Source organism: Mauremys reevesii, linkage group 8 (assembly GCF_016161935.1).
Source record: "Mauremys reevesii isolate NIE-2019 linkage group 8, ASM1616193v1, whole genome shotgun sequence".
NCBI classification, from domain to species: Eukaryota; Metazoa; Chordata; order Testudines; family Geoemydidae; genus Mauremys; species Mauremys reevesii.
In genome coordinates, this window is record NC_052630.1 from 17,287,481 (window position 1) to 17,307,775 (window position 20,295).

The 20,295-nt window shown below is 43.9% G+C and overlaps 1 protein-coding gene across 1 annotated transcript in view; it reads left to right on the plus strand.

The window, feature by feature from the left end:
- Positions 1-10,269: 10,269 nt before the first annotated feature.
- Positions 10,270-20,295, plus strand: part of SH3RF2 (SH3 domain containing ring finger 2) — an 80,567-nt gene continuing 70,541 nt past the window's right edge. The window contains exons 1-2 of the mRNA XM_039485380.1: positions 10,270-10,402; positions 18,298-18,807. Of these exons, the coding sequence (XP_039341314.1) occupies positions 18,427-18,807 (381 nt within the window). The 5' untranslated portion in view covers positions 10,270-10,402; positions 18,298-18,426. The remainder of the gene's footprint in view (positions 10,403-18,297; positions 18,808-20,295) is intronic.

Below are 20,295 nucleotides of genomic sequence, written 5' to 3' on the forward strand. Positions count from 1 at the left end.
CAGAACCTGAGTGACATCAGTTGTGTTGGCATGTTACTGCAGCCACAAAAACAGGCATCAGGCTGAGGCCTGCTTTCAAAATCAGATACTCAATCTTTCATTTTCTCGGTGGCATGCTCCACTATCAGTAAATTGTGCTAGCAGAACAACCTGTTGTTAGCAAGGTTCTAGAGCAGTTTCCCTTACCAGCATGGACATTGATTTTTTTTTTCCCTAAGGACCAAGGCATGATATAGCCTAGCCCTTACACGGCATGGGTTTAGGGCATGATTATCACATGATGTCCAGACAATGTAACCTGTCTATGCCAGTCAGGGAAACTATGTTACAATCTTGCCAAATACAGTGTATTTTTCAACCATGTGAACATCTCTCTCTCTCTCTCTCTCTCTCTCTCTCTCTCTGTCTCTATTCTGTCTTTATTTATTAGACTGATATGAGATCATTTGTATCTAATTCTCCAAATCTCCCTAAATTGTAAGGATTAACTTACATAACAGTAATAGGTTAAAAGAAACACTTAGGAACAGATATCTGAACCTCTGGTCTCGTAATGCAATGGAATAAGGATACATTTGAGTTACTTTAACTCCAACTCTCCTATAAACTGTACCTCAATGCTGAGTTAGGGGGCTTTACCCCATTACAACCCTCCCACTCAGAGCTTTTCCACCACGTGGTCAGGAACTGTAGTTTTTCAGTCAACTTTGAAAAATATGCTTCCTTCAGTGGCCAATCTTCCGTTTTAGACAGAAGCCTGGGCCATTAATATAAGAATTGTTGTGCTCCTGTTGGCTAGAAACACTTGGGAACCATAAACGTTGATATATTGTTGCAAATAATGCTCTCATTTGCATCTGGGTTTAATTAGGTAACTGAAGTCTGTGGTCAGACCTGTGCAAAGAATTGCTGAGGAGAGCTGAGACCAGCTTGCAGAAGCTGGTTAGACAGCTGCTCGTGTCTGCTGCTTCTTGGAAACCTGTTCTTTTCTTAATAAAGGTTATCAGTATAGGTTAAGGCTTTGTTAGGTAATTCCAGGGGGATATTTTGTAATTCTTCAGTGCACAAAGGAAAAAAAATGGCAGGAGGCAGAAAATAGAGAAAGAGATGGGGCCTTAACAGGCATGAAAAGGAAGAGGCTGGCAAGAAGAAAAACTAACAAGCTCCCTCATCTCTACTTCCTATCCCAAGCTTTGGGTATTAGTGCAATTAGTACAACCCATCCCCAGGCCTGATGAAAGGGCTGCAGTTCTGAAGATGACGTCCGAGAAAAGCTCACAACACAGCTGAAAACTGGACGGGGGTGGGGGACAACAGGCACTTATATAAGAAAAAACCCCGAATATCGGGACTGTCCGTACAAAACTGGGACATCTGGTCACCCTATGCACAGAGCAGCAATGGCTTCAGTGTAGTGTAAGAAATGTGAGGTAGACAGGTATGGACTAAGCCAGAGATCTTTGCAGTGGATTGAGTTTAGACTGGGTTTACAGCCTAGGTGTGAGGCCAAATGACAGAGAGATTTCAGGGTTTGGGTTCAACAGTGACAAAACCTCATGAGCTGGTCTCTCTATATTTTAATTTAAATCACATCCAATCCCCTCCTTGACTGCAACAAGATTTTTAGGGAGGGGAGAATGCATTGTGGCCCAGATCCCCAGAAGTACATGAGCAGTAGGGTTGCCAACTTTCTAATTGCACAAAACCAAACACACTTGCCCCACCTCCTTCTCCGCCTCTTCCCCGAGACCCTGCCCCCTGCCCTGCCCCTTCTCTGAGGCTCCGCCCCTGCTCATTCCATCCCCCCCTCCTTCTGTTGCTCACTCTTCCCCACCCTCACTCACGCGCTCGCTCGCTCATTTTCATCAGGCAGGGGCAGAGGGTTGTGCAGGAGGGGGTGAGGGTGAGAGCATCGGCTGGGGGTGCAGGCTCTGGGGTGGGGCCAGGGATGAGGGGTTTGAGGTGTAGGAGGGGGCTCTGGGCTGGGGGAGGTGAGGGGTTTGGAGTGTGGGAGGGCACTCTTGGCTGAAGCAGGGGATTGGGGTGTGGGAGGAGGTATTGGCTTTGGGCCAGGGTGTGGACTCTGGGGTTGGGCTGGGGCCAAGGGGTCTGGGGTGCAGGAGGAGGCTCCAGGCTGAGGCAAGGGGTTGGAGTGTGGGAGGGGGCTCCAGGCTCTGAGCTGGGGGTGCGGGCTCCAGGGTGGGGCCAGAATTGAGGGTTTGGGTGCAGGAAGGTGCTCAGGGATGGGGCAGGGGGTTGGGGCGGGGGGGGTGCAGGGTGCAAGCTCTGGGAGGGAGTTTGGATGCAGAACAGGGCTTGGGGCAGGGAGTTGGATCATGGAATGGGGTGCAGGCTACAGGAGGGAGTTTGGGTGTGGGAGGGGACTCAGGGCTGGGGGTTGGGATGCAGAAGAGTTTTGGGGTGTGGGCTCCAGGTGGCGCTCACCTCAGGTGCTCCCCGCAAGTGGTGACATGACCCTCAACTCCTAGGCAGAGGTACGGCCAGGAGACTCTGCACGCTGCCTCCAACCACAGGCACGGCCCCTGCAGCTCCCATTGGCTGCAGTTCCCAGCCAATGGGAGTTGTGGGACCGGCATTTGAGGTGGGGGCAGCACACAGAGCCCCCATGGTCATCCCTCTGCCTAGGAGCCAAGAGACATGTCAATGCTTCTGGAATTCACACAGATCCAGATAGGGAGCCTGCCAACCCCATGCCAAGTGGGCTTTTAATGGCCCAGTCAGCGGTGCTGACCAGAGCTGCCAGGGTCCCTTTTCAACCAGGTGTTCAGATCAAAAACAAGACACCTGGCAACCCTAGTGAGGTACTGGAACAATTTTTGTAGTGGGGGTGCTGATGATGAGTTTGTGATAGGCTGCCAGCATTAAATTCTCCAGAAATGTTTTGAACAAAATCAGTTGCTTTTATTTTATTTTTTTTCCTGTGGGTAAATTTCCCTGCTAATGAGGGGGATTTTTAAGGTTTGCCCAAACAAACCCCTCAAAAATAATTAAGAAATGATACAATCAAAGAAACAAAGTTAGCTTGTCATGCTAGTCCTCTCCAAGGCCTGGTCAGAACTTGCTTTCTCTGGGAATGAAGGAAGAATGGCCAACAACTTATATTATTGTTTTATTTATCTTAAAAGGGGATGGAAGATAACGCTATTGAAAGCAGGGCTCTTTTCCGTACGCAGGGGAAAGAAAGAAGCCAAAAAGTAGAAAGAGAAAGAAAACATCTGGCATTGAAGCAGGAGCCTGACCTAGGCTTATCAGCTCCTAGGGTTCTTCCCCTCTCAATGTCCACCCCATCATTCTGGCCCATTAGCCTCTACACCGACTCCCTTCCTCAAGAGAGCTTCCCTACCATCCGCCTCCGTCATCCCCATCCCCACTCCTTACCCCTCCCTGCTGGCAAGCTTCAAGTCTGTCTCACTTCCCAGTCTCTGCTGCAGTTTCAGCACATTGAGGACCCCACACGCAGAGCAGAACCCAGGTGCTACACCAGCGATGCTCTCAGCCACGTGACCTGCACCACTGGCCTTTCTCTTGCCAAATTAAGTACTTGAATGTGGATGGGGGTGTGCACGCTGCCCCCTACTGAATGGAATGAGACCTTCTCAAATGAGTGGCGTAGGCCCTCTATTGTTAACAACTAATGGAGACTCAGCACTGCCAACCCCTAGTGTTCAAAAATCGAGAGTTCCCCCCCCCCATCAAGAGATTGGCTTAAAAATTATGATATTTTAAAAAATAATACATTTGGTGGTTTTTTATTTGCTTTTGAGTTCTGCTCTGCTGCTGTCATAAAGTCCCAAGAAGCCAAGCTATGCAGCATGTGGCAATTCTGAAGCAACAGGGAGCCACTGGCTATGGATCTGTTGCAGTATATACATGTTACTTTAAATATCCAGAAGAAAATCAAGATCACCTCTGCCCATCTTGACTGCACAATATCCTATTTTCATTTCACTTTAACAATCTCCAACATGCTTTCTCAAGGGAGTATTATTTACATTTCATTTTAAAATAATGCACTCCCTTCTGGACAGATGCTAACCTATGCCAATTCTATTCTGAACTGACCTCCATATGGTTTACATTACATTCCCAAATGTCCACTGAAGATAGATTGAAAAGATTGTTATTATGTGTAAAATACAATAGTTGATTATTAAATATTTATTGAGGTTCAATAAATCTCTAATACACATACACACACACATAATCCAGCTGCTAAGACTTTTATATACATATATATATATAATATATAAGAATCAATTGATATATGTTTAATATTAAGGCTGGTCAATTTTTTTGTCAAAACAGCTTTTCAATGAAAAATGTCATTTTCACTGAAATTGACATTTTTTGAAAAGATTCTATTTTGATAACAATTTGTCAATTTTGAAATAAAATGAAGTCAAGCACTTTGATAATTTTTTGAATGGAAACATTTTGATTTTTTTTGTTCCAAAACTAATTTTTTAAATTAAAAATATTAAAGTTTTTAAAAGATCAAAATTGGAACTAATTGGATTTTAAATCAGAATGAAACATTGCAATCAAAATGATCAAAAATGGGGTTTGGGAATTTTGTTTCACAGGAAATTTTGTAATGTTTTGGTTTTGGTTTGGACCACAACAAATTTGGAATGTCCCACAAGATGAAAAATCCGATTCCTGGCCAGGTCTACTTAACATGCAGTATAACCGTTTTTATTAAATCTAAAATGAATACATGCAGGCAAATCCTTGTACTAAAGAACATGGCCAAGTGCGGATTTCTCCAACTATGCTTTATTCTGAAGAAGTCACCAATAGAGAGACCCAAGTCCCTGAACCTCTGTCACCAAAGAGTGGTCTCAAGACTTGACATTGCAAAGTTGAAATATTTCTGAACCTTCTTTTCTTTGTGTTTAGCTTTACAACAGAAAGACAATGCACTATTAGGTGAAAATGCACCACTGTGAGGAGCTTACCTAAGATCCCTGTGCCACTTAAGTCCCCCTGGAGTCCTATTTTGACTTCAGTGGAACTATCACATGAGCGAAGTTATGCATATGCTTGTGCTTTGCATGATCAGGTTTCAATTAATCTGACTAATCGCAGCTGCAGAAACAAAATTTTCTTTCCAGGAACATTCACAGGACCAGAGCTTTGCTAGCAGAAAGGTTCACACTATATCATGGGGCTGGGGGGGAGGTGAAGCCAAAAATTTTGGTAACAATATTTTTTTTACTGTTTCCCCAATTCTGGACTGAAGCCACCACAATTAAACAGGCAGACAGTTTTGTGTTTGGCCTGCGAGAATTATGATATATAATAAACTATGAAATATTGGTTTCTGAACTGGAAGATTTGTGGGATTTGGGAGTTTCTGTTCTCTTCTGTCCAAGTTCCACTATTGTGTCCATTACTGTGGTTTCGTGTTGTCCTATTATGTTGTTATAGCAAATGTAATGCATGTACACACATGTTTTATTGTCTATGCTGTATGTCCAGTATCCATCGCCAGAATACAGCAGCTGTGTACACTTGGTTGCACTGGCCACATTTCAGACCAACATGACACATTGTCCTACCAGAAGCACAGAGTGAGTTCACCCAAATTACAGCTTCCAAGTGTGTGAGACGGCTACTAACACAGACAACTCACCCCCAGCCTTCTCAGCCTAGGTATTAGTTTTGAACTTTGGAAACACAAGTAGGATCTTCGGTTGCCAGCCTTCAGAGACAACAACAATAGCAGGTCTGTGTGATGTGTTTCTGAGTGGGTAGGAGGACAAGTTGTTAGATCTATAATTTGTAGCAGCTTGGAAGTGGCACCCCCACTCCCTGCCGTCCACAAGCTAAAAAAAGAGTCAGAGTTCTATGCTTTCCCCAGAGGAGGAGGAGTGTGACATCCATTTACAATACACAACATAACAGCAGGCTTTTTTCTATATTCCCAAGTGAAACGCTGTCATGCACATGCCCTCTGCCAGCTCTCTCCCCCACCACCACCCACCTCTTTCTGACACACACACTTTTAGTATGTGACACCACCCATACATAGCTCCCTTGGTTACAGCCCTGTGTTGAAGGCTATGCAGAGGTATTCTGGAGCTCATGTTTATGCAGGGAGTGCAACCTATGTTCCCCTAATTAGGGAGCAAGCTCTGTATCGCCAGCTCTTTGGGTTGGCGACAGCCCAGCGGGCACAAGCAAAGAAGTAATCCCTGTGCTCGGGAGGGTCTGGGGATTGTTACTGTGGCCAGTCACTGCACAAGAGGGACAGGGTAGCATTGGTGGAGGCTCACTTTACTTATTCAAATCACTTGGCAAGCATTGTTGTCATTACAGGCAGAGTGCAGAGAGACTCCTCTAAGTTAATGCTCAAGCATTTCCTTTCCATATCTTTCTCAGACATTTCCATTTGGGGCTGAAATCATCCACATTTATGCTCAGCTGGAGAGCGAATTTTTTGGGGCAAGTTTGAGTAAAAAATGGCACAGGCATTATTGAGGATAACGAGTGGGCAGGGAAGGAATGGCAGTACAGTTTGGTTTTATTTTTAAATGTTTGCAACTTAAAAATAAAAAAAGAAAAGATGAAATTCTAGTGTCTCTGTTTCAGTAGAACGTTGAAATATGAGGTCAAATCGGTTTGAAATACCTATCTGTAGACACAGGGACATAGTCTCTGTATCTGTAGAACTCAGTGGGATGTGGTCCTGAGAAAATCTATTCTGATTTGGCAATGTAGAAGGGCTTTTAAAAAAAGACTGCTTTGCCCATGTGCATTGATTGTTGTTTTACAATAGCAGGATTTACACTAATCATCTCCCAGTGTTCCATTGACACTGAGCATGCAGGTGTATATACACTGAATGGAATTTCACATTTTATATGATCTCTCCATAGTCTTTTAACTCTGCTTACACAAGCATCTGAAAGTTAAGTGGAATTTTTGTTTTTAATATATAGGAATGAATATACATTATGATATGTGAAGCTGCTAGTGAGGCAAGGCTGAACACAAAAGGGAGGTCAATTGATCTAGGTTCTATTCCTGACTCTGCTTCTGATTGTCTGTATGACTTTGAAAAGGCACACAGTCTGTTTTCACATTCTGTAGAATGGGATGATATCATCCATCAATATATTTGAAGTGCCAAGTAACATGATCTTTTATTGGACCAACTTCTGTTGGTGAGAGAGACAAGTTGGTCCAATTAAAGCTATTACTTCACCCACCAATCTGGCTACAACAGCACTTCACACAAGTATTATTATGTAAGACATTGTCTCATAACATCAGAACATGGGGATGGTCAATGAAAAGGTGGCAAATTCAAAATCCATAGAAGGATAGGTATTTTTCACACAACATGTGAATAAACTGTGGAACTCACTGCCACAAGATGTCATTGAAGCCTAAAACTCAGCAAGGTGCAAAAAAGGACTGGATATTTATATGGATAACAAGAATATCCAGAGTTACAATAATTAATGCTGATTAATTTTGGAAGAGAGATATTAAACCTCATGCTTCAGGGTTTAAACACAAACTCCAATGCTTAGTCTCATCCTAATCCTTAACCAGATGGCAGATTATCCCACACTGATTTAGTGCAAGATGGGTTTTTTGCACCTTTCTGTGATGCATCTGGTGCTGGCCAATGTTTGCAATGGGATACTGGAAAGACGGACCTCGACTCTGAATCAGTGTACCTGTTCCTATGTTATGGAACATACAAGGATGTGCAGAAATCTTGCAAAGTTCTTCAAGGAAAGACTTCACATAGGGCTGGTTAAGGACATTTTGGGCTGTTGTAGTTTATCTTTACAACACCGCAATGGCATTGACAGCCTACAGAAAACAAAGGTGACGCCTGCTGCAACAACTGAGCTCATTAAGCCTTGACAGTCAGCAGGGCATTGTCCTGCTTCCTAACAACAACAATCCTTTCTCCTTGTGGGAGTGGGAAGACAAATTCCTATGAAGCTGGGCATGTTCATTCTGTCCTCAGTAATTGACTTTTAACTCTCCTCTCTGGGAGGGCAGAAACTTTCACTAGCGATGATGCATCTGGAGACACAGAAGGGACAAAACATGTATATGTTGGGACTTATTTTATCTAATTTCTGAAAAAGCCAGCTGAGTGCACTAGAGACAGAGGGGAAAGGCCAAAAGTTTATGGCTTTCTGGCAGACAAGTTTGTGTGCAAAGACTTGTGGCTACAGTAAATTGTGACAACCACCTGCTTGAGCTCTAGGTATATTGAAGCAGAATGGCGATTCCTGCCCTAACTGTGGTTTCCCAAAATGAAAGTTTTACAACAGAGAAAGTTCAATTTAAAGAAGAAAAAAGTTTGCTTTGACTTTAGGAATATATATTGTCATTCAGTGGAAGGCACCCTTTGTAACACAGGAATTGAAAAATAGACAGAACAGGTGGGTACTGGGTGAAACAAAACCAGACTTTGTGATAACTACAGGTAATTTCTCCCAGCTTCTTGCCAGGATGCTGCCATGCCTTCAGCTCCTGTTAACTTCAATGGGAGCTGCAGGCATGCAGCACCTCACAAGCACTAAGCATGTTGCAGGACCAGGACCATTGTTAATTATAAGTATCAAATGGAAGATTTAAAATGAAAGGGAAGGCCTGACAGATTTATAGCTCCAGACACATAATTATAAGAGGAACATTGCTAAACCAATGGGCAGGCAAGATGGTCTAGGCTAGTAGGCTGAGCATGGTGCACTGCTGGGAGCTAGTCAAATCTTGTGTTCTAATCCCAGATTGACACTGATTTGCTGTGTGACCTCATGCAAGTGTATCCACATCTTCCTAGTTTCCCCAGATATAAAATGGGGATAATACTTACTTACCTCACAGGAATGCTACCAGCATTAAATACTGTTGGGAAAGAGCTTTAAAGATTAAAAGCATTATATAAAATGCAAAGTATTATTATTATTATGGTAGCACCTAGAGACTCCAGTTGAGATCAGGGTCCCATTAGGCAATTGACAAACTCTTGGTAAGAGAAAGTCCCTGCTTTTGCGTATTTAGACTGTAAATTCTCAGAACGGACAAAGGGTGGGAAAAAATGATTTTATAGGTGGGGAACAGGGATATTATGCGACATGCCTAAAGCCTAAGTATATACTGTCATTCCCATGTGACTGCAATCTTTACAGGTGCTTCCAACAGCAGAAAGTTTAAAAGAGGAGATGGTTGAGTAGTCTGCATATTGCCACAGAACCACAAAGAACACTTGCCATATTAAAGGGTCCAATCCTGCGAGCTGTTGTGCTACTTTGCTTCCTGCATAAAGCAGTGGGAATTGTGGGTATTCAGCACCTTACAGGATCAGACCCCACTTTCAGGTTAGCTTTTAAAACTTCAGAAACCGTCATTCCAATTGTTTGAACCAAATTAGAAAGATTTGCAAAGAGGAAAAGTAGTAAGTGGGTTGGGTTGGAGGGATAGAGTCTTTACAATCTAGATCCTTATTTCAGGTGCTTTTATGTTCAGTCCTCAGTGCAATTTTACCAGTATAGCCAAAGCAGATGAGAGGTTACATGTGGCTTAAGAACAATTAAAATGGATTTATTAACAAAATCAAAATCTATGGGGGGGGGGAAATTAGCACTATCTAGCGTATGTGCATGCATGCGCTCCCCCCCACATACACACACACACCCTTGTTTTCAGAGATGCTGAACACCTGAAGCTCTCATTAACCATACTGGACATCAGGGGCAGCTCTAGACATTTCGCTGCCCCAAGCAGGGCAGCATGCCGCTGGGGGTGCTCTGCCGGTCGCCGGGAGGGCGGCAGGCGGCTCCGGTGGACCTCCCGCAGGCGTGGCTGTGGAGGGTCTGCTGGTCCCGCGTTCCGCTGGTCCACCGGAGCCGCCTGCCGCCCTCCCGGCAACCTGCAGAGTGCCCCCCGCGGCATGCCGCCCCAAGCACGCACTTGGCGTGCTGGGGCCTGGAGCCGCCCCTGCTGGACATGTGGGTCCTCAACACTACTGAAAGTCAAACCCATATTATATACCTGTTTAAATTGAGGGGGGAGGAGGGAGATATATGACTGGGGCTGTAGTGAGGTGGACAGACCTCCCTCCTCCGGGGTGAGTGAGGGAGTATTACATGCTCCTTGGAGGGCGGAGCCTAGGCCGCCCCGCCCCCCTTGCCAGAAGGACAGGGGCGTGGCTAGCAGTATAAAAGACCAGACCCGCAGTCCATTCGGGGGCAAGCTTGTAGAGGGGAAGGATGTGCTGTCGGTTCCGGAGCAGCATGGAGCGGATCCCCCGCCTGGTTCGGCCCAAGGCCCTGACATGAACAACAACTGGCCCGGAGTGCCCGCCACCGCTTACCCGGAGGAACCAGACAACGACTGGACGTCAGAGGTACCCACCCCAGGGGAGGCAGGAAGTGGCCCAGGAGCAGCCCCCGTGTCGGCGTGTTGCAGTTGGATCCCTGCTGATCCTGAGGCATCTGATTCCACCTCTGCCAGGGCCCTGGGCTGGGACATGGTGGAGTAGGGAGGGCCCATGTCCCCCTGCCCCCCCCCGGGTGACCCTCGTGCCTCTGCAAGGGGCTCTCGCTCTGAAGATGAGTGGCCCCAGCCCCTTAAGACTGTTGTTTGCTGGCTGCCTGAGCCCTGCAAGTCCAGGCCCCAGCCTACCAGGAGACTGTAGTGTTTTCTGGTTGCCTGAGCCCCGCCCAGGCTATAGCCAGCCCCTTGAGACTGTTGTTCGCCAGCGGCCCTTGTTAAGCTGTGATAAGCTTGGCGGTGGGCTACCGCCAGCCCTTCAGTGACCTCCCTCCTCCGGGGTGAGGGAGGGAGTATTATGGGCATAAAGACTCACCAGAAGCACTGGATAGAACTGGAGTGAAAAGAAATCTCTAGTGTTCCCTTAGAAACATGCAACTGAGGTATGGCAGGAATTGGGGTGGTGGGGGGAGAATCTATTTTGCTTTTCCTTGTATCTGGTTTCTTCTATACAGGGCAGGCCATTATTCCCCTTGCTACAAAGCAGCAAAGAATCCTGTGGCACCTTATAGACTAACAGACAAAGGTGGCACATCAGGATGTTAGATCAAAAGCAGGCATCTAAAGAGAAGGTCAGCTGATAAAACAAGGGACACTGATGCCAACAGCACAAATTAAAAGGTACCATTAGCTTCCTTCCCTTGCCTTCCTGTTCCACTTCCAGATAGGACATTTTGTTATGACTTAGAACTAGCAGATAATTAGGGGAGCACTCATGATTATATGATGCCTTATTGAACTGAAAAATGAGGAAGTGTTTACTTAAATGTTATATGCTATTATTGTAGGGCTGTCTTCCCATGTACTGAGCCCCCACAAATCCCATTGATGTAAAGGGAAGACAAGAGTGCTCACCTCCACAGGAACGATCAGCACCTTGCAGGATAGAACCTTGCAGAACAGCAAATCTGCGAAATGATCCCTAGGCATATTGGACCCATTCCTGCTCTTACTAGAGTTAATGGTAATATGCCCATTGATTTCAGCGGGAGTAGGAGCAGGCCCATTGGCTCATGGGAGAAGACCACTAACAATTCTGAACCCAAGTATTGCTAGAAAAAGGAAGTGTGGGCTGAAGTAGTTCCAGGCCTTACCATGAGGCAAACTGAGGTGGCCACCTCAGGTGCCAAACTGGGCAGGGGGGGATGCCATTAGAACCCAGAGTGTAGAAAATGGTCTGCTGCTGGTGTATATGTATTCTCTCTGCTCTAGATGCACACATATGGTGGAGTACTGTGCTGGAGGAAGGAGGGCACAAGAGACATAGCATGCAGGCAGGAGAAAAGGTGAGAGGGAATAACAGAAAGCAGCCGGAGCTGCAGGGAGAGAGAGGAGGAGGAGCCTCTTATGTACCTCTCTAGCACTCCCAGGAGCCTGGACTGATTAACACCAGCTTCTCAGGGAGCTTCCTGTTTCCTCCTGCTTCCCTGAACCCACTTGAGGAGAACAGGCAGTCAACTGAAGTAGTAGGAGCCAGTTAGGCCTTAAAACGCTGATATCTTCCCTCACTCAGGCCCTGCTACCAGCCTGCTTATTTGTCCCCTTCAACTGAGTGTTGAGAGCCACTACAGCTGGCACAGAACAGCAGTCATGAGTGAAAGAAGAGAACACCCCTCTGGGGCAGCATTCAGAAAAAGAAAGAAAGAAAAGGAAGTTTTTCTAGCTAAGCAGGAAGGCACTCTCCTGAGATACACAGACACAAATGTTCACGGTGAGCCTTCCGTCCCCAGTGAGGATGTGAGTGGTGAGGAGATGCCGGATCTTCCAGTAAGTCAGAGTGCAGGTGACATGACAGCTACTGCAGCATCCATATCTCCATCTCAAATGGATGTAACCATGCACATTCCTGAAGAAAAGTGTAGATCAGAGAAGAGAGTGTGGTGGAGGTACAAGAAACAGCTGCTGCTGAGTTTAGTTCCTTAAGTCTAGATGATCCAGGACTGTGGATCCACTTGAGCAGTAGCCTGGGGGACTTCCTTGTACTGCATGGGCCACAGCAAGTGAAAAATTTCATGTTCCTCAAAGACAATGAAAATAGAAGTTTCCATCCAACACATTACTGGCATGAAATCCCCAGTGATGACAAAGTGGAGAGGCCATGGTTTATGTCCTCAAATTCAGAATGCTGCACACTGGTTTTGTTGCAAACTCTTCCAGTCTAATGTTCCAGCCACACTGGGTTCTACAGGAACAAAGGACTGGAAAAATCTGGCTAGAAATGTGGCATGCCATGAGAAGGCAGCAAATCACCAGAGAGCATTCCATAGGTGGAAAGAGCTTGAGATGAGATTAAGGTTAAAGGCCACCATAGATGATTAGCATCAAGAGAAGATTGCATCAGGGTCTTTTTACTGGCAAAATGTTCTGAAAGGCTCATTGCCATTGTGAGAATGCTTGCTACCCAAAACCTAGCATTGTGTGGCACTTCAGATCACCTGTATGTGCCAAACAATAGAAACTTCCTTAAAATTGTGGAGCTGATAGCTGAGTTTGATGCAGTACTCCAAGAGCATCTAAGAAGAGTCACCACCCAAAAATGTACACATACCACTACCTTGGAAAAACAATTCAAAATGAGATCATACAGTTACTGGCAACAGAAGTCAAACAGAAGATTATGGCAGATCTGAAGTCAGCAAGATATTACTCTTATTCTGGACTGCACACCTGACATCAGCCATATGGAACAAATGACTTTAATGGTGCATTTTGTAACAACAGAACCTAGTGACTATGTCCTGTAATGGTGACTGTCAGAACATTTTCTAGAATGTATTGACATTGATGATACTACAGGAGCTGGTATGACAAATGTGCTTCTTAAAAAGCTGGAAGATACGGGAATTGTGATAGCTGACATAAGAGGTCAGGGCTATGATAATGGTGCCAACTTGAGAAGAAAGAACAGAGGAGTGCAGACACGGATCCAAGAGTTAAACCCTCGAGCTTTTTTTGTCCCATGCAGTTCTCATTCATTGAACTTGGTGGTCAGTGATGCAGCATCAGCTTCTATTGAGACTGCTGAATTTTTTAATGTAATTCAAAGCATCTATGTATTTTTCTCTGCATCGACTCATCAATGGCAAATTTTGAAGCAACATCTGGGAACATCCTCTCTGACACTGAAACCACTGAGTGCCACATGATGGGAAACTCAAGTGGAGGTGATAAAGCCTATCGAACACCAAATTGGGAAGTCAGATGATGCCATAGTTGCCATTATGGAGGATAATGCTATGACAGGAACTGTTCGTGGGAGAACAGTGGCAGAGGGAAAAGGAATCACCAGAAACATACATAACTTCAAATTTCTGTGTGGCTTAGTGTTGTGGCATGACATACCGTTTGAAATAAATGTTCTAAGCAAGAGACTCCAAGGTGTTGACCTTGATATATCTGGAGCAATGGAACAACTGGAGAAAGACTGTAGGTATGACTTTGCTTTCTGGTCAGATAAGGGATTTCAAAACATTATGAAGAGTGCACAGAAGTTGACAGAGGAACCTCACACTGAAGCTATTTTCCCACCCATTCAAGAAACAAGAGTCACCGAAGAAGAAGACATTTTGATTACGAGGCATGGGATAATCCCATGAAAGACCCCAAACAACAATTCAAAGTTGAATTCTTTAACCAGGTGCTAGATTGTGCAATACAGTCAGTTGAAGAACATTTCATGCAGCTCAAGGAACACAGCAGTATATTTGGGATGTTGTATATTCCAAAACTCCTCACTATACAGTCTAGGATGAGGGTAAAGCAAAGACTCATTCCCATCCAACCCACTTGCAGAGATCAGGGCCAGCTCTAGGTTTTTTGCTGCCCCAAGCAAAAAAAAAAAAAAAAAAAAAAAAAAACCCGAAGCAAAAAAAAACAAAAAAACCCCACCTCCCAGAATGCCACGCCTGGAATTGCTCCGCCCCGAGCACAGGCTGGTTTGCTGGTGCCTGGAGCCGGTCCTGGTGGAGATACCCAGCACAGAGCTTGCTACCCCAGTTCCAAAATTCTCTGGGCTTGATTCTTCATTCTGTCCAATCTTCCTAGTCCAATCTCAGTTGGGACTACGATAATACAAATAAGGATAATGTAAGACAGCTCAGGTAAATTTGAGTGAGTCATATATCCCTCCAAATGAGAATACGTGCAAAGTTAGTTACGAAACCTAGATTCAATCGGATGTGACTAAAACATACCCTAATAATGATTTTTTTGATTCCTGGTGACTACAATAGGATTTTCACATCAACAGGATATGGCCCATTATTTTGCAATAAATTAGCACTAATTGAAGCGTAAAATGTATCTATTGAACTAAATAACTTAGTCATATAAAATGTAATATCTACCACACTGTGATAAATTCTCAAAACTTATTTTAATAATTGATTAGTGTTTAACATACCATAACTGTAATACCCAATCTAAATTAAATATGCATTTGGGAACCTTAAAAAGTGTTACCAGTATGTTCATAGATCCATGTCTTGTTTTGTTTTTAAACTATCCTATAATACCTTAAAGATGTGGAAACTGTATCCTTAATGCTTTATTCCCTTTGAAATAAACATGTCACAATGTTACCTTTTTCTCTTACTCCATGAATTTTAAATATTTAGAATGGTATAAATAAGCTTTTTTTTTTTAAAGCAATATATCATTTGTGGAACTCACTGACTTATGATAGGATGGAGGTAAATAGCTTACCAAGTTTCCTTAAAAGAATTGATCTGAACGAGACGACCACCTGCGGTTACACTGACTGTGGCAGAGTTACAAAGGGACTTCGGCATTGCAAACCAGAGCATCACGCCACCTACCTTTTAGATGCTTAGAAAATCACTGGGATTCACAGAGCCTGGAGCAGGCACTAGGCTCCCTGTACAATGAATGGGGAGAGAGAGGTGCCTAACAATGGGATTCACAAAAGCCAGCATAGTGAGTTAAGAGCTGCCTAAGCTAGCCAATGGGAGATGCTGTGGTGAGAGATATATCCTAAGCCCTGCTCCTCTCAGGGAGTTAGGTGCTTTCTCCCCTCTGCTTGAAGGGGAGAAAGGTTTTGAACATGGTTCTCCCACATCCTAAGTGAATGTCCTAACCACTGGGCTAAAAGTCAGATGGTGGGCACCACCGCCACCTCCTCTTCCAAAGGGATTTTGAATGGCATGCAATCTGGTAGGTAGCCTCTGAGCATGCATGCAGAATCAAGCCCCACAGATGCCCTTCCTATCTTCCCCTGCTTTGTGAATCACTCCGGGGCTTAGACATCTTTGTGGCTAGAGTGAGGCATCAGTGCAAATGCCCAGAGGCAGAAACATAGGCATCTAGGGAACTTTTAGCCTGAAAATTTAGGTGCCAAGTAGGTTTTTAGGTGCCTACTGGGTTAGGCGGCAGCTGAGCAGGGGTTTTGTAAATGCCAGTGGCACCTAAATGTTGGACTTAGGAGTCTAATTTCCTCTGTGACTTTAGCCCCCTGTATGTAAGTGATAAGATATCACAGTGCCCATGCTTGAAGACAAAGCTGATCACCAGAGCAGATCAGAAAGTGGATTCCCACTTCTGATAAAATATAACAAAGAGGTGCCATTGGAGGGTCTGCTGCCTCCATAACCTGTGCTAGAAACAGGGTGTTAGTCTATGGATCATTGGTCTTTTCCAATATGGCAAATCTAAACTCTCAATGCTAAGTTTGACTGCTGCCTATTTCTGAGACTGCATCCATTGCGGGGGGGGAGGGCTAGCTCAGTGGTTTGAGCATTGGTCTGCTAAACCCAGGGTTGAGATTTAATCCTTGAGGGGGCCACTTAGGGATCTGGGTCAAAATCAGTACTTGGTCCTGCTAGTGAAGGCATGGGGGTGGACTCAATGACCTTTCAGGGTCCCTTCTAGTTCTAGGAGATAGGTATATCTCCACATATAAAAAATGTTCTTTGCTTCATTTTGATTAAAGAGTTTAGCAAGGAGGCTTTAAAAAGCAACGAAGAGTACTGTGGCACCTTATAGACTAACAGACGTATTGGAGCATAAGCTTTTGTGGGTGAATATCCACTTCGTCGGATGCAACCGATACATCCGTTAGTCTATAAGGTGCCACAGGACTCTTCGTTGCTTTTTACAAATCCAGACTAACACAGCTACCCCTCTGAGGCTTTAAAAGTGGTTCCTGCCTTTTCCCAGAAACAAGCACAGTTGCATAGACAAGAGGAAGATCCAAAATCTGATTTCATTTATGCAGTGCAAGTCCAGAATAAACTCCACTGAGATCAGAACATCAAATCAGGATCTGGCTCCTAACCAGAACCATGGTACAGGAATTTATTTCTGAAACTTGTTTATGAGTAGCAGTCAGGCAGTGAGAGAGTTAACAGGGCTGGACACGTAAGTTGATCTGTCAGTGAGTAACGTACATAGTTATGTTAAAGTTTTCAACAGGGTTGCAATTTGCGGAGAGAGAGAGTACGCTTATCTCTTGAGCTGTGCAGAGCTGATTTTGCCTTAGAAGGGGGACAAAACACAAGGTTAGTGGTACTTCAAGAATTAGCAACCTGCTCTAGTTTCCTTTTGGGGCAGACATCTTCAAACACAAGCTTAACAAATGAAGTTATGCTGTTTATAATGTTCCTTATCCATGGGGAAATATTCCAGTATAGATTGATCAGGATTACTAGGAAAAGTAGCCTACAAAATCTTTGTATTTAACGTGGCACGGGTACCACACTGGATTTTCAGAGAGGAGGTTTCAGGGTTAGCAATATTTGTTTCAGCATCGGAGGGGAAATGATTCCTGGTAAATGGGATCTTATTAGGTTTTTTTGTTTTGTTTTTGTTTTGTTTTGTTTTTTTTACACACACACACACACACACACACCTACCTACTGTGTGTTACAGAACTGTACTTGTTTTCACAAGCCATAACTTGAATCCAAAATGTATCCATATCTCCGTGTAAACCAACATACAATTGTAAAAGGAGCTAAACCGGTTCAGTGACTTTACATTGTGGGAGGGAATGACGACTTCTCAGGCTGTTTTGGATAACCGAAGCAACCAGTCTAGGTGAGGATGAAATTGCAGAGCTCCTTAACTAAAGTAATACTAAACTCCTTAACTAAAGTCTCTCCTCAAGGTACAAGAATTATGTTTGTATTTGGGTGACTTTTTTTTATATAGAATTGCTGCCAAAACTAGTAGAAAGAAAGCTAATTAGGAAAGATGTTAAAAATGAAACAGTGTGGGGGTGTGTGGGATTGTGTGTAACTAAACTGCTGTGTTAAGATTGAACATATTTACTCTCAACTCTATGGGATATTTACCAGAGGGTCTCCACTCCTGATCTGGTTGAGGTATTGTTATATTATTCATAATTAACATTAGAATAGGCTGCAAAGCATTACAACAAAGTTTTCCTACAGTACCTGTGAGAAGGAATGTTCCTGTCTTGATTGAGTTGCCCTGCTTTGGGTCACAGGCATGAATTAGTATGGTTGCCTCAATCTGAGCTACAGTTATTTATCTACCCTGATGAACAGAAGCTTGGTCTCTCCTGCAGCAGACTTGAGCTTGAATACAATTCTTCTCACTAGTACTGAATCACAAATGACTCACTTCAAACTTGGATGTGAGAGCAAAGTATACATTTGCAAATTGGCTCGTGAGGCATTGCTTTGCAATGTAGGTGGGATAGGTTTCATACTGTAGCAGTCAAGTTCGGTTCTTTTTTTCCCCCCTCCTCCTCTCTTTTCCTTCATGCAGGATGGTTTTCTGAGTTCAGGATTTCAGTGTCGTTTTTGAAGGTACTGAAGCATCTGCTACCCAATGCTCTGGTGAATGTATCATGTGGACTTTCCTGGCCTCACATGAGACTGGAGTTCTTCACTAAAGATGGACGATTTCGCTTTACTTGACCTGTTGGAATGTCCTGTGTGCTTTGAAAAGCTAGATGTCACGGCCAAAGTGCTACCATGCCAGCATACCTTCTGCAAGCCTTGTCTACAGGGGATACTGAAATCCCAAAATGAGCTGAGGTGCCCGGAGTGCAGAACTCTAGTCTTCTGCAGTATTGAAGAGTTACCATCCAACTTGCTTCTAATTCGCTTACTGGACGGTGTCAGATATGGACAAAATGTTATGAGGTTTGGCTCAGTCCAAAGATCTCGGGTCCTGACCTCTCCTGCCTCAATCAGGAGAGACAGGGGAGATCCAAGAGGTTTACAACTTAATCAGTACAGGCTGGCACCAAATCCCAGGATCCAGATGGAAGGGGTAAGGAGAGTCCATGTTTCTTAATATCTTCATAGGCAGAAAAAGTTGCATCATTATGTGTCAAGAACTATGAAAACCTTCATGTTAGTAACACTGCAGAAATACTTAAAAATAGGAGAGATTAAGTCACTTGATTACAAATCTGCCTGCTGTCTCCCTGTGATATTTGGCTATTTTGAGTTGATCTCTGCAGTAACAACGTCAAATCTCAAGCTTATCAAAAAATAACTTGTCTTTCTGAAAATCAGGTTGCAAAATTTTCAAGAAAAAAATCATCATAGTTTTCTGGTGCTTGCTAGTTTCAGTTGGGCCAGAAATAGTGTGTGCTCTGACTTGCAGATGATATTTTGGTACATATATCTCCCGTCCGAGATTAACCCGGGAAATGCAGAATCATGGAAGTTAGAGATTGAAGTCTTTTCATTTTATCCATTGACTGAGGCTGGTCTTTTTCCCCCCCCCTTCAGTGATTTTACCAGTCTAATTTTAGAAGTCCCAAGTGGCTTTTGCCACATCCCATAAGAGCAGTTTTTTCTTATATATTCAACTCATGTTATTTGATCCTTTGAATAGGTTTGTTTCTGTCTGAATTTGGTGTACAGGTTGACATTAGATTTTATTTTACCTGCACTGGATTCCTGTCCCTAATTTGTCATCGCTTGGATTCTTAAGCACTCTTCATATAATGCTCATCTAAATCCTTTTCATAATACTCAAGAACAAAAGGTTGTAAAGGCACAGGGTAGAATGATTGTCAGACATGAATTTACAAATGTATATACAGTGAAGAAACACACACTTGCATGTGCATAGTGTTTATGTAATATTTATGTTCAAGCATATTTCTGTATACATTTAGAACCGGGTATAGTTTGTTATACTGTACCCTATATAAGTACAATTTGGTAGATGAATCTCACAATTTCTGTTGAGTTAGAAACTCATCTTGCATGTGTGGCACTTTAAAAAATGATCTTTAGAGAATGAATCTCAGATTTTTCCCTTAGTGTGAGAAAATGTGACATTGTCCGAGAAGTTTATGCACTAGACCTCCTTCTGATGTGGCCACCAAAGACCTGTGCTGCTCAGGGGAATGGATGGCTGTTATCAGTCAATGGTTCAAATCCAGCACAGTTTGGTAGTAGTGATCCAGAATCCCTACTCCCTTGCAGCTGTTGGGGGTGTGTGAGCTGTTGGGTGTATCTTCATTCCAATTTCCAATGGACTAATGTGGCACAGTGACATTAGTGGCATCCCGTTACAGCCTTAACCAAGAGTCTGAATTTCCCTCAGTTATAGCAGTCTGTTTCTTTAAGGTCAGGGTTGACATACATCACAGGGACAGTATTTATTTATTTATTAGTATGGGTAAGTGTGCATTACCGCTGTGTGTTCTTGACCTGGTCTGTAGTAAATGAAGGGCTAGTGGTTCCAAGGCTGTCAATCCACAACCTTTCATCAGCCCTAAATTCATATGATAAATACGTA